Source organism: Ranitomeya imitator, chromosome 8 (genome assembly GCF_032444005.1).
Source record: "Ranitomeya imitator isolate aRanImi1 chromosome 8, aRanImi1.pri, whole genome shotgun sequence".
Taxonomy (NCBI): domain Eukaryota; kingdom Metazoa; phylum Chordata; class Amphibia; order Anura; family Dendrobatidae; genus Ranitomeya; species Ranitomeya imitator.
The window spans coordinates 142,315,861-142,330,359 of NC_091289.1; the positions used below are offsets into that span (position 1 = coordinate 142,315,861).

Here is a 14,499-nt window from a genome sequence, read left to right on the forward strand (position 1 = left end):
TAAGCCAGTACATGTCCGGGCCCGTCTGAAGTTTGCTAGAGAGCATTTGGATGATCCAGAGGAGTTTTGGGAGAATGTCCTATGGTCTGATGAAACCAAACTGGAACTGTTTGGTAGAAACACAACTTGTCGTGTTTGGAGGAAAAAGAATACTGAGTTGCATCCATCAAACACCATACCTACTGTAAAGCATGGTGGTGGAAACATCATGCTTTGGGGCTGTTTCTCTGCAAAGGGGCCAGGACGACTGATCCGGGTACATGAAAGAATGAATGGGGCCATGTATCGTGAGATTTTGAGTGCAAACCTCCTTCCATCAGCAAGGGCATTGAAGATGAAACGTGGCTAGGTCTTTCAAAATGACAATGATCCAAAGCACACCGCCAGGGCAACGAAGGAGTGGCTTCGTAAGAAGCATTTCAAGGTCCTGGAGTGGCCTAGCCAGTCTCCAGATCTCAACCCTATAGAAAACCTTTGGAGGGAGTTGAAAGTCCGTGTTGCCAAGCGAAAAGCTAAAAACATCACTGCTCTAGAGGAGATCTGCATGGAGGAATGGGCCAACATACCAACAACAGTGTGTGGCAACCTTGTGAAGACTTACAGAAAACGTTTGACCTCTGTCATTGCCAACAAAGGATATATTACAAAGTATTGAGATGAAATTTTGTTTCTGACCAAATACTTATTTTCCACCATAATATGCAAATAAAATGTTAAAAAATCAGACAATGTGATTTTCTGGATTTTTTTTTCTCAGTTTGTCTCCCATAGTTGAGGTCTACCTATGATGTAAATTACAGACGCCTCTCATCTTTTTAAGTGGTGGAACTTGCACTATTGCTGACTGACTAAATACTTTTTTGCCCCACTGTATATGAAAGCTGTTCCTTCTCTCATTTTTCATCAGTTAATTGACAAACGTTATGTTAATGAGTTACCTTAAGGTTATCAGGGCATTGCATCAGCACGGCAGAGTCACAGTGATTGACATTATACCAGCATCGATAGGTGGGAACTTGTAATTAGTTTTTTGCCTATGAAGCTGTCGCTCTGTTGCTGCAGGTCATTAAATACTAAACATCATCATGTTTTTATAAAAGCTGTCCTTTTTCAGCAATTGATCTTTATACTTTATATTAATGTTACCTTCAACCATCCGGGGGTTGCATCAGCATGGCAGAGTCATAGTCATAGCTGCAAACTCGCCCGGTACACAGTGATTGACATCCTCCCAGCACACGGCACAAGCCATTGAAAGCCTCAATTTTAAGGTTTGCTGCACCTTTCTTTGGTTACACATTAACAATCTGATACTTCTGAACAGTTCTCATCACTGGTCAATGAAATTAAATATTTGCCAAGCTCTTGTAAGGCTACGTTCACATTTGCGTTGTTGTGTGCTGCGTCGGCGACGCAACGCACAACGCATGCAAAAATACATGCAAAACGCTGCGTTTTGTGATGCATGCGTTCATTTTTATAGCGCAAAAAAATGCAACAAGCAGCGTCCTCTGCGCCCTGACGCTTGCGCCCAAAAAACGCATGTGTCACAAAACGCAACAAAACGCATGTCCATGCGCCCCCCATGTTAAATATAGGGGCGCATGGCGCATGCGTCGCCGCGGTTGCGCCCGACGCACCGCAAATGTGAACGTAGCCTAATACCACCTGTTCATGAGATCAATTACTTGCACCAATTTTGTAAAAAGAGCTACGGATACCCTGTATAATCAGGTTGTACAGTAGATTTTTATTAGTGTAGTTTTCATTTGTACCAGTGAATACTTTTGGTTTTGTTTATTTTAATGGGATCATTACTTTTTAACACATTATTAATAACTTCTTATAAGAACAGTAAATGGTTTTCCTACCAACACTGAATCCATCCTTGAGGTTTCAGTGGTTTAAATTTCACACAATAAGAATCCTATAAAAATTGCTGTAGTCAGTCCACACAGGATGAAAATGTGTTTCATCATTCCCCTGGAGTCCACAGATTTCTGAACGACGCGTGTCCTGGCTGGGTTTATGGTTCTACTGTGTTGAGTCATGATGGCGTTCCTAGCACCACTCCATTTCCCAGGACCTGTTAGGCGATATTGGTATGGCGTGCATGGACCAAAAAAAACATTCAAAGCCAATTTGGGGTCTGTAATTAACAGACGTATAATGTTGGGACGGACGCCAATCTCCTCAGCTACTTCATCCATGCATTCTGTGAAGAACATTTGTAAAGTCTCTCTTCGGCCATCTCCAAAACTGTGGAAATATAATTAGAATGATGTAATTTATATTGGTAGGAAACAATGGTGGCATCAACAGAATACAGTTCATCGTGTTTGCGGCCTTATTCTTTTTATATGAAATAGGAGAAGATTTGTTGAGTAAGATTTGCCGGCTGTCGGATGACACAAAAGTGTGTAATTGGTTTGATAATCATGGAGACATCTGTAAAGGAAAATGATTGATCTTTACTGGATAATGAAAACTGTAACTAAATGTAAAATTATGTAGTCAGAGACTAAGAATCCTTTGTGCCACTCGGCACTGACTATGCAGGGCGCAATAGGTAAAATGAGTGTCATTGGATGCTGTGCTCTGCATAGGTAGCAACCTTAAAAATAAAGATCAGACTTCTTCACCAATGCCTGTATAAGGCTAGGTTCACATTGCGTTAGGGCAGTCCGTCTAGCGCATAGCGCTACGGACTGCGCTAACGCAATGTCCCAAAAGGGATCGCGTTAGCCGATCCCGCTAGCGCAGATCCCCGATCTGCGCTAGCGAGGAACGGACCGCGAACGCTGCAAGCAGCGTTCACGGTCCGTCACTCAAATGATGGCACATTGCCAGCGCACGCCCAATGTGGGCGTGCGCTAGCGATGCGTTCGCCATTACAAGCAATGGCGGCACTAACGGACTACGTTACACCACGTTATGCCGCGGTGTAACGTAGTCTGTTAAACGTACCGCCATAACGCAATGGGAACCAAGCCTAAGGCGTAGCAGTCTATGACAAATATATCTTGACTGCTGTGCTCTACATTACTAGCCACAGAGGTAACAGCTAATGAATGCAGCCAGCATTGAGTTAAATGTAGGGCAAATGTATTGTGTCTTCATTCATTACTTAGAGATACTTTTAATTTTTTACACGTTTTTTGTATGATAAATGGGGTTAAGGCTGGGGCTTGACTTAAGTATAGTCTTAAGGTTAGGACTAGGGTTAGGGATAGGGTTATTGATAGGAAAAGGGTAGAAATATGGCTAAGGTAATAAAAGGTGTAATAAAAATATATATACTGGTATATCTTTTTCATTTAAAAATTTTGTATTTGACTTCAGCAAAGAGCAGAAAAAAAGGTGGTCCAAGCACAAATTGTAATTACATCAGTCTTTTCCCCAAATCACAATACATTGGTTGAAGGGTAAGGTGTTTAATACTGGACTTGTCAGAGGGGCTCCAGAACTGCTAATGGCTCACTGGTTTGAAGGAGCAAAATTCTTGCCTTGCCCCAGGCAAGAGGGCGAGATTGTGACTCCATGGTATACAGAGGGGCCATATCTAGAATACTAAGTTATTGATATCTTATAAAGTAAAGGTAAAATAGAACGAGTCTAAAGTTATCTACAAAACCCAAATCAGTAGAAAAGCATCGTCTCATTGTCCTCACTTCAAACAAGTTAAACTTCTGTTATTTCATATACCAGTCTTATAAGTTCAGGAACTGTCCTAATTTCCATGTTCTGTAATTTTCCATCCACTCTTTTTGATTAGAGTTTAATTTTCATAAGCATTGTGTCATGCCTATAGTTGCTAACAAGTTGAGACAAGCGGGGATTCCGTGTCTGGACACAAGCACAGCACCTATCAGCGTTAATAAGTCCAGTCTGTGTGCCTAAACCTATCTGCGCAAATACCAGACGCAGACCATGCTGTGCCTTATATGACACTACAGTCATTCACTTTTTCATCATAGTACGTAACTGATGAAGGTCCAGATATAGGACCGAAACGTTTTTTTGGCTACTACCATTAAAATCTCACGAGCATTAAGTTGAGTGCCAGGTTCTTTCTTTTAGTATCACATGGTGTGGGAACCTACCTGGGCACCACTAGTAGTAGTGCACACGGCTTTATCTTTGTTATAGTTGCTAAAACTTCCATTCCTTCACTTTCCAGCATGCCTTTCCCCAGCCAGTAGTTTCTCTGTCCCTAATTGAAAGCTTGCCTTTCTTTCTTTCTTTAGTCATTCATTCCAGCATATTCAGGTGGTTTTAACCATCTGGTTCCTTCCTGCCACATATATTGCAGGCTTTTTAGTCCAGGAGAGAAGTCTTATCAGGGCAGGGACCTAACTATAAGTTACGCATTGACGTTGCAGTTTGGGCTCACATACTTTGGCCAATCTAAGTGCTAAGTACCTTCTTTTTACTGTACATTTTCCTATAGCAAATTTTGCATTTCCAATTTTTTCAAAATTTCACATGTTTGTAATATAGCACTTAACCCATGTTCTATGGCAGTAATGCAGTCGCAATTTTCTATATGTACCATTCTGAAAAAATTCAAAGTGCAGCTTTATATTTTCTTTGTATTCATTTTGTCAGACAGGAGAGCAGGAGTACAGAGGAAAAAAACCCTCCCAACTTACTGGAATCTGTCTCAGTGTCTCAGCTGCTAAAGAGCTAGAGTTAGAAGAAATATATTCTGGGGCAATTTTTAGGAGTACGACAAAAACTTTTAAATAAGTAATTTGCAGATGGAAGATGTTACAGTAAAGTTACAGTATCTAGGCTGTCAAATGAGTTCAAGCTGTCTTTCAACTGTTATATTTCTGGATTCACAGCTACACTGCTCGGCACTTTTGTATAATATCTCTCATGCCACAGAGATATTAGGATGCAAGATGTACTGTTCTTTGTGTGAAATTTATGGGAGACCCCTGCCTTTAGGGCTAACTGAAAATTGAAGATCGATCCTGCAGGGGAAAAAAATCTTCCTTACACAAGGCTTAAAATGACAAAAAATAGTATTAGTCCTCATTTTCACATGAGAAAGCTTATTCTAAAAAATCACATAAAAAGATACAGTGGAAAAGTGTAGTTACTCACCGATAACGGTGTTTCTCAGAGCCCATGACAGCACTACCAGAGAGAGGGGATCCGCCCTTCAAGGACAGGAAACCTACAGGATAAAAGGGCGGTACCTCTCCCCTGCATCAGTTTTGTTTACAGAGCATCGGAGGTCCTCCAGGTTAGTCACAACAACATAAAAAAATATGCAATTTTAATCATAATGCTTAACAGTGAACACCGTGTCTATATGGAAAAACCACTTCACACAAATAATGTGCTCACCGCACACGTGATGAGGGGGGGAATAAGCAGGTGCTGTCATGGGCTCTGAGAAACACCGTTATCGGTGAGTAACTACACTTTTCTCAGTCGCCCATGACAGCACTACCAGAGAGAATTACAGAGATCATTGCTTAGGGAGGGACCACAGCATGCAGAACCCTTCTCCCGAAGGTTAGGTCAGACGAAGAGGCTAGGTCTAAGCGGTAGTGTCTGAAGAAGGTTGAAGGTGATGACCAGGTGGCCGCCTTACAGATCTGATCTAATGGTACCTCTGACCTTTCGGCCCAGGAGGTCGCCATAGCCCTTGTAGAATGTGCCTTCAGTCCTTGCGGAATGGCGTTCCCGGAGGATGAGTACGCCAAAGCTATTGCGTCTGTGACCCATCGAGCTATAGTGCCCTTAGAAGCTTTGAGTCCTTTCCTGGGTCCCTGGAAGCAGATAAAAAGAGACCCTTCCTTCCTATACTGCTGGGTGATTTTTATGTATTGGACCAGGCACCTTTTAACGTCTAGTGTATGGAATTTCTCTTCCTTCTTATTTTTAGGGTTTTGACAGAAAGAAGGAAGGATTATTTCTTGGGATCTGTGGAATGTTGACGCAACTTTCGGTAGATAGGAAGGGTCTGTTTTTAATATAACTTTATCATCCAGAATTTGTGTAAATGGAGGGTTTACAGACAAGGCTTGGAGGTCACTTATCCTACGGGCCGAAGTCAGGGCTATTAGGAGGGCAGTTTTAAGAGAAAGAATCTTAAGGGGTACCGATTCTATGGGCTCAAATGGGGAGTCTGTTAGGGCTGACAAAACTAAGTTCAGATCCCAGGCAGGTAATCTACTTATAGTTACTGGTTTAGACCTTGCGGCTGCTCTGATAAACCGTATAACCCAAGGGTTGGCTGCTATGTTCTCACAGTATAACGCTCCTAGAGCTGCTATCTGTACCCTTAAGGTACTTACCGAAAGGCCTAAGTCTAAGCCCTTCTGTAGAAATTCTAGTATTTCAGACACTGGAACACCATCTTGCAATTTTACCCCAGAGGAGGACAAAAATTTTTTCCATGTTTTGCCGTATATTTTTGTGGTTACAGGTTTTCTACTTTTCATTAGTGTAGACACTAGTTTGTCAGAAAACCCTCTTTCCCTTAATAGTGACCTTTCAAAAGCCACGCTGTCAGATGGAGATTCTCTGATTGAGGGTGGAACACCGGTCCCTGAGACAGGAGGTCCGGAAGATCCGGAAGCACCCAGGGATCGGTGATTGATAACATCCTCAGCCACGAAAACCAGGCTCTCTTGGGCCAGAAGGGGGCTATCAAGATGAGTCTGGATTTGTCCTGCCTGATCTTTCTCAGAACTGCTGGAATGAGAATAGTAGGGGGAAATGCATATGTTAGGGTCTGTGTCCAGGGTATTGTGAATGCATCCACGGCCTGAGGATTCCCCCTGGGATCTAGGGAACAGAAAGTTTCCACTTTCTTGTTGTGCATATTGGCAAAGAGGTCTATTACAGGGATTCCCCATAGATCTGTAATTTTGTTGAATATGCCCTGATTTAGAGACCACTCCCCCTGCTTTAGTTGGGTACGACTCAGAAAGTCCGCTTTTTGGTTTTCCACCCCCTTTATATGTAGGGCTGATAGGGACAGGAAGTTGTTTTGTACCAGGCTGAAAATTTCGGAGGTAGTTTCCATTAATGATTGAGACCTGGTTCCCCCCTGGTGGTTTAAGTAAGCTACTACTACTTTGCTGTCCGAGAATACTCGGACATGTTGGCCTTGTAGTTGGTCTAGAAAGTACAGTAGTGCATGATTCACGGCCCTCAACTCTTTTTGATTTGAGGAAGATCTGAGCTCCTGAATTGTCCATATCCCCTGAGTGACTCTGTCGTCTAGGTGAGCCCCCCACCCTGTGGGACTTGCGTCTGTGGTAACTATCTGAGACGCCTCTATTACCCAGGGAATCCTTTTTGATAAGTTGTTGGGATTCAACCACCAGCCTAGGGAATGAATAGTGGGTAAACTTAGAGTCATTCGACTTTCTAACCGTCCTCCTAGTATTTTTTGGTTCCTTAAAATATCCCACTGAAGTGTCCTTGTGTGGAGCTGTGCCCACTGAACCGCTGGGAGACAGGCGGAGAGGGATCCCAGTAATGACATTGCCTTTCTTAGAGTCATGGTAGGGTTTGCACGCGCTTGTGACACTAGGTGGATTATGTTTTGTTTTTTCTTGTCTGGTAGGTAACAAACCTGAGAACTTGAGTCCAGGGTGAGACCCAAGAATTCTTGAACCTTGGTTGGTTCCAGTTTTGATTTTTGGAGGTTCACCAGCCAGCCCAATTTTGTTAAGGTGTCTATGACTCTGTCGCATTGTTGACGGCAGAGTTCGGCCGAGTTGCTCACAATCAGAAAGTCGTCTAGATATGGAATAATCAAGACGTCTTCCTCTCTCAGATGTGCCATCATCTCCGCTATCAACTTTGTGAAGATGCGGGGAGCAATTGATATGCCAAAGGGAAGAGCCCTGTATTGGTATTCCCTGGTCTGTCCTTTTATGACTGCCAGTCTGAGGAATTTCTGAGAGGTCTTGTGGATGGGGACGTGATAATATGCGTCGCTGAGATCTAGAACTATCATAAAACAGTTGGGAAACAGATTTTTTATCGTTGATTTTATTGACTCCATTTTGAATCTGTAGTTCTTTACATAGGTATTCAACTTCCGTAAGTTTATTATAGTTCGGAAGGTTCCGTCTGGTTTGGGAACCAGGAACAATGGAGAGTAGAATCCCTTCCCTCTCTCCAGAGGGGGGACTTCTTGGATGACAGCCTTGTTTACTAGTTTTACAATTTCTAGTTCTAGAGCTTCTTGTTGATGAGGAGATGATCTCAGCGGTGTTACCACATAATTCCGTGGGGGTAGGGATAAAAATTCTATGCGAAGCCCTTCTCCTATTACTTTCAATATCCAAGGGCTGGTCGAAATGTTCTCCCAGGCCGGGAGGAATTGAGTCAATCTCCCTCCCACCCTGGGAAAGACGTCACTTGGGGGGGGGTTTCCTATCTCGAGGGGAGTTACCAAAAAGGAAGCCTCTGTCTTTTCTTCTCCCGTCATCCCATCGGTTTTGCTCCCTCGGTGGTCTCCTTCTAAAAAATTTTCTGTTCCGAAAGGGCCGTTTATTATATGTTGGGGCCAGGATGGGAAAACCTTTCTTTTTATCACCTGCTTTTTGCAGGACATCGTCCAAAGTCTCTCCAAAGAGGAATTTACCTTCACAGGGGATTGAACACAGTTTGTGTTTAGTTTGTAAGTCAGGGCCAGCTTTTTAACCATAGGGTTCTACGTGCCGCATTTGAGAGAGCTGCCGATTTAGATGTTAATTTAATGGAGTCGGCCGATGAGTCTGCCAAGAATGCCGCGGCTCCTCTAATCATAGGGATGGACTCTAAAATTTTATTCCTAGGGACCCCATCTCTAATCTGTTTCTCTAGGTTGTCGACCCAAATCATTTAGGAACGTGACGTACAGGCCGCTGCTATAGTTGGCCTTAAGCATCCTCCGGCTGACTCCCAGGCCCCTTTAAGAAAGGTATCTGCTCTTTTGTCAAGAGGATCTTTCAAGGTTCCCATATCCTCGAATGGTAATGCGAACTTTTTCGAGGCTTTAGCTACCGCAACGTCAAGTTTGGGGGCTTTATCCCACGAGACCGAAGCCTCTTCTTCAAAGGGGTATTTCCTTTTAATAGAGGGAACCGATGCATTTCTCCTCTCAGGTTTCTCCCACTCCTTCTTAATTAACGTTTGAATATTTTCATTAAGGGGAAACACCTTACGCTTTTTTTGGGAAAGACCCCCAAACATAATGTCCTGTACCGTTTTATCAGGACGAGGATCTAACACCCCCATCGTCGATCTTACAGCCTTTACAAGGCCGTCAACCTCATCTAGGGGGAAGCAATGACGACCCCCACTTTCACTGTCTGAAGAGGAGAGGGATGAATCTTGCGTATCCGAGTTTTTACTCTCGGAGCTAGAAGAGTCGGAATTTCTATCAGGAACTGATTTCTTAGTAGATCTCCTGTCGCTTTTACGGGAGTTAAACACCGTCTCAACCTCCGCTTTAATTACAGAGCGCAACTCAGAGGCGAAGTTCGCGGTCTCCTCACAGAGGACTCGCTCAATACAGGAGTCGCATAATTTCTTCTCCCAGGACTGTGGTAATGCTTTCTCACATAAGGGGCAGGTTCTATTTTTCATCTTCCCCGTTCTCTTCCTTGCCTAGATAAGGGAGAAGGGGGACCCCAGTTACAAAAAATGAGCTTTCACGAAGATCACTCACCAATCTGACACAGCCACAGGTACCGGTTCTGGAGGAGGGGTAGGATCTTGAGGCGTATGATCCGTGGCCGGCCGCAGGTTTACCACACTGGGACTACGTTGTGTGGAATGGCTACTGGATCGGGAACTCCGGTTGCTTGCAGAAGTTCTCTTCCCCTGGGCATCTGGTTTCTGGCGCTGACGATGGCGCTGCTGCGGTGGCGGCGGCGGCTGGAGCTGCCGATCGCTGTCTTCCATCTTGAAACAGCATGCAGCAAGGGTCTGTCAAGCGCACCTTCTTTTAAAGGGTGACGCTTGGCCCCCTCCCCCTGTGGCTGCATTGTTTGGGGGAAGCGCTTCTTTCTTTTTTTTTTTTTTTTTCTTCCTAGCCACTGCGCATGCGCACGCAGCTAGTTGACCCGGAAATGAAGGATTCCGGTTCCGGGGCAGCGCCATCTTGGTGTAGTCATTCACCTCACTGCCCCCGAACCGGAAGTCCCTCCAGTACTTCCGGTGCAGCGCCATCTTGGATCCTGGCGTCCTGCGGCAGTGTGCTGGAGCGCTCCAACTCCTATCCAGAGTGGCGGCGGCGCTTCCCCCCGCTCACCCTTCCAGACCCCTCGGTCGAAGTCGTGGCGGCTTCGGATACCGGACCAGCCGTGGCAGGGGCCTCCCCGCTGCCAGAACCCGGACTGGCCGGTTCCGGATCTTCACCAGGTTAGTCTTCCGGTCATTCATGATAGTACCGTCCGAGAAGGTTCCCCGTCAGGGACAGGAAACCAAACTGATGCAGGGGAGAGGTACCGCCCTTTTATCCTGTAGGTTTCCTGTCCCTGAAGGGCGGATCCCCTCTCTCTGGTAGTGCTGTCATGGGCGACTGAGAAATAAGCCTGGAATATACATACATTTATCCTAACATAAAAATGAAAGTAAGCAATTAAGGGCATATTAGAAGCGGTCGTTTATGCTGCTGTATCTTTTTAATAAAACAGAGGACAACCTTCATAACTTCCTGGGCCAAGCGGAAAATCTTTGCCGTGGTTTTCCGCCTTCCTCATAACTTCCTGGGCCAAGCGGAAAATCTTTGCCATAGTTTTCCACCTCCCATGTGCTATATGTGCTCTCTCTAGGACCATGCATGTGTCAATTTTGGTTATTGTTTTTTCATTTATATTAGAATTTGGGCAGTGCACCCAGATAATATAGTATCAAATGTATTTAGCAGAATCTTTTCTAGTAGAAACATATCTTATAGCTGGAGCTCATAACTTACCACTATTTATAAAAGCGTTGAGTACATAAATCTACCGCACATTTTTCCATTAGAAAGAAAACATTGATATGATACAGTGCCAAATATTTTTTTGCTCTTTTTTTCCTGTTTTCTTGCTAAATTCTAATCTGAGAACAAAATCTGAGCCCTTTTTTCCATACGAATGGAAACTTTTCTAAGAAAACATAACAAGAGTCAAATGAATCATTCAAATATTTTCTGTGAAGAGCAATGAAAAGGGGTAAGAGAGTAGGCAGTACAACTGCCTCTCCTATCTATGGAGCACTTCCCTACCTACCTCTGGTGGGCACAGACAGAAAAGGGGCCCTGTGCAAGGACAATATATGGGCCGTTTGCAGTCCAATACTGTAGCTCTTTACAATGCATAATTCCACATGCTTTGGAGGTGGAAATAGACCCTCTTACGTCTTGGGCCCCTGTTTGGCCGCACAGGTTGCACCAATGGTATGTCCACCCATACTACCTACCCAACTCCATTCCTGGTTTGACACTCAAACAGATGTATTGTTGGACACACTAGCATCTACATGGTTAATTACTGACAGTACTTACTCTTTACTTCATCATTGACTTAAGAAGCTTACTATTTATTTTTTTACAGAATTAAGTAACATGAAACTCACCGCTTTTTATTGCTTTCTGCACTGTCCTTGAAGTAGGCCTCCATTTTTGCAGCAGGAGGTAACCGTGCAGCCCCTGTAACAAATTAAGACAACCATAAACAAAACGTCTTTGAAATTTATTGAACTACTTTATGTAATAATGTCCAGGTTTTCAACCTATAGTTGAAGTGAATTTATTATTTCGCGCATGATTGTTGTAAAGCTTAACATATAACAATAGAATGTGCAATCAGAGTAGCAAATTTTGTAATAAATTATTTGGACCAGGTTTACCATGGTCCATGTAATCTACATACATTAATATTATTTTAAGCAAATGACAAATGCATGAATGACAGGAAAAGTTTATGGGACAAAATGGGATATGGTTTATTCTTGTGGAGAGTGACATGCCAGGTCTGGCACGCCAGTATAAGGAGACTTAAAAGTCCTCTTCCGAACTGAAGAAACTGTATACGCCACAAAAAGTCATTAAAGGACTATGTGTGAAAGCAACAGAAATATTTATTTTTGACAAACAAATGTATTATTTTCCACAAATTATAATGGATAAACCTCAGAGGAACATTTGATACTTTCCTTTTTTGTCCTTCTTCACACAAATTAGTTGTGAAGGTGGACATAGCATTTATAGAGGTTATCAAAGACTTTAATATTGATGACCAATCCTTTGGTTATTAAATCAGTTGGGATCAGACGTTGTCATGGATCTTTGCAGGGCAGCACGTCATTCCGTCCATTGCTTACTACATTACACTCTTTTACACGCCCTTTTAGTAGTGGCTGTGCCTGATATCACAACTGAGTGCAGCACCATTTTATTGAAAGTCAATGTGACTGAGCCATAATGTCTGGCACAGCCTGTGCGGATGCTGAACTTGCTGTTAGTCAGTGCCAGGGACACAGTTACAGCCACCGCTCTCTGTTCACAGAACGGTGACTGAATTTGTGCCGGTGCCACTCCCGTAACTGAAACCCGAATGCTTCCAGGGGGAATAAAGATATTTTCTCCCTGCTGGGGGCTATAAGTGCGGGCACCAGGCAGGTCCAGAATGCTATTAACCTGCAGATTAACCCCATATCTGCAAGTTAATAGCATGCTTTCAGGTGATAGGCTTAATGGGAACCTATCATGAAAAAATAGTGCGAACTGCCTCCTCTAAATAATTTATGTACTATGTACACTGTACCTCAATTTAGATTGCATTCAGAGAAAGGTATAGAAACTGCAGAAACATTGCATCTATTAGAGTGACCACATAGACATACACTGATATTGTGGATCGTGGAGAGGCCAAGGAAAGCATATGGTGCCCACAGAATAGTGTGTACAGGCCCTTTGGCAAATATCAGCAAGGGAAGCTATGTTTAGTTATATGTATCATCTGTAGTTGGAGCGTGGTCATTAAAGGGGTGGTCACGGTGTCAGTGACCAGGTCCGTGGCCCTGGGAGTCCAAGTTAAAGGGAAAGTCTTTTTAGGCCTACGGCCCGTCTTAGAGTGAACGGTACCCTTTCCCCGCCCATTGACATAAGAAACGGGACCCGTCAGGGTTGTCCCCTTTCCCCCTTACTTTATATCCTTGCGATGGAGCATCTGGCAGTGGCATTACGGAAGACTCCTGATATTGAGGGTCTGCGGATTGGCCAACATGAGTTTAAGATATCCCTGTATGCGGATGATTTATTGCTGTACATTACCAACCCGACCGTGGCTTTTCCTGTACTCCTCCGAGAGTTCCGTAGGTTCGGGGAGGTTTCAAACTTTAAAGTCAACTACTCCAAGACGGAGGCGCTCAATATCTCCCTGCCTGATGATCTAGTCTCTCAGCTTCAGGCGTCCTTCTCTTTTAAGTGGAAGACCGATGCCTTAAAATATTTAGGAGTCTTAATACCTGCTGACATTAGCGCAACATATGCTCTGAACTACGTCCCGCTCCTGCAGAAAACTATCTCGGACCTTAAACGGTATGGCAGACCTCAGCTATCTTGGTTCGGACGGGTGGGAGTGGTCAAAATGGATATTTTACCCCGATTCCTCTATCTTTTTCAGACTGCTCCAGTGCAGGTTCCGGATTGCTTTTTCAGGCGCCTGCAGTCAGCTATCAATAGCTTTATTTGGGGAACTAAGAAGCCGCGGACTCGGTTCTCAGTGTTAGTGAGACCCAAGACTAAAGGGGGGGTAGGCCTTCCTGATTTTAAACGTTATTATCAGGCAGTCTTGCTCTCTAGGATTGTCGAATGGAGGTTCGGTGATGCTCATAAACAGTGGGTGCTCCTGGAGAAACTTTTATCGCCCTCTTCTTTGTACTGGCTGCCTTGGCTGGGGGGGACCGGACGCCCACCTGTGTCGAGTTTTGCTCCACTCACACAGATTGTTTTGAGGTTCTGGGATAGATCCTATGTGAAATTACGCCTGACCTCCCGATTGAGCAGACTGAGTCCCCTTTTTTACAATCCGGCCTTTCCCCCAGCAATGAATAGATCTACGTATCTGTGTTGGTCACGACTTGACGGGGTGGGACTGGGTCAGGTGAAGGATAAGCTTGCGGGGCTCTCCGGCATGCGGGGGTTACGAGGTTCTGATCTTACGACACCGCTGTCCTGGCTGGAGTTTCTGCAATTGCGGAGCTTTCTTTCCAGTGTGCCGATGGGGGCGCTGACACCATTTGAGTCCCTGATGCTCCCTACCGAGGGTCCCTCCCACGTGGTTTCGGTGCTCTATGGCCTGGTCTTGAATTCACTTCCCCCTACTACGCTTGGATTTATGGAGGCTTGGGAGAGGGACCTGGGGATCACCTTTTCTGAGGCGGATAGTCTAAAAATCTTCACTCTTGCACATAAGATGTCCAGTCAGGCGCAGGAGAGGAATTATAAATTACTGACACGCTGGTATAGGTGTCCCGTCCTTCTCC

The 14,499-nt window shown here is 44.3% G+C and overlaps 1 protein-coding gene across 2 annotated transcripts in view; it reads right to left on the minus strand.

Annotated features, from left to right (window-relative positions):
• Nucleotides 1–1,730: 1,730 nt before the first annotated feature.
• LOC138648019 (dimethylaniline monooxygenase [N-oxide-forming] 2-like) overlaps nucleotides 1,731–14,499 on the minus strand; it is a 144,864-nt gene continuing 132,095 nt past the window's right edge. For both annotated transcript variants that reach the window (XM_069737477.1, XM_069737478.1), the window contains exons 10-11: nucleotides 11,587–11,659; nucleotides 1,731–2,259 (exon numbers count right to left, since the gene is read on the minus strand). In XM_069737477.1, the coding sequence (XP_069593578.1) occupies nucleotides 1,905–2,259; nucleotides 11,587–11,659 (428 nt within the window). In that variant the 3' untranslated portion in view covers nucleotides 1,731–1,904. The remainder of the gene's footprint in view (nucleotides 2,260–11,586; nucleotides 11,660–14,499) is intronic.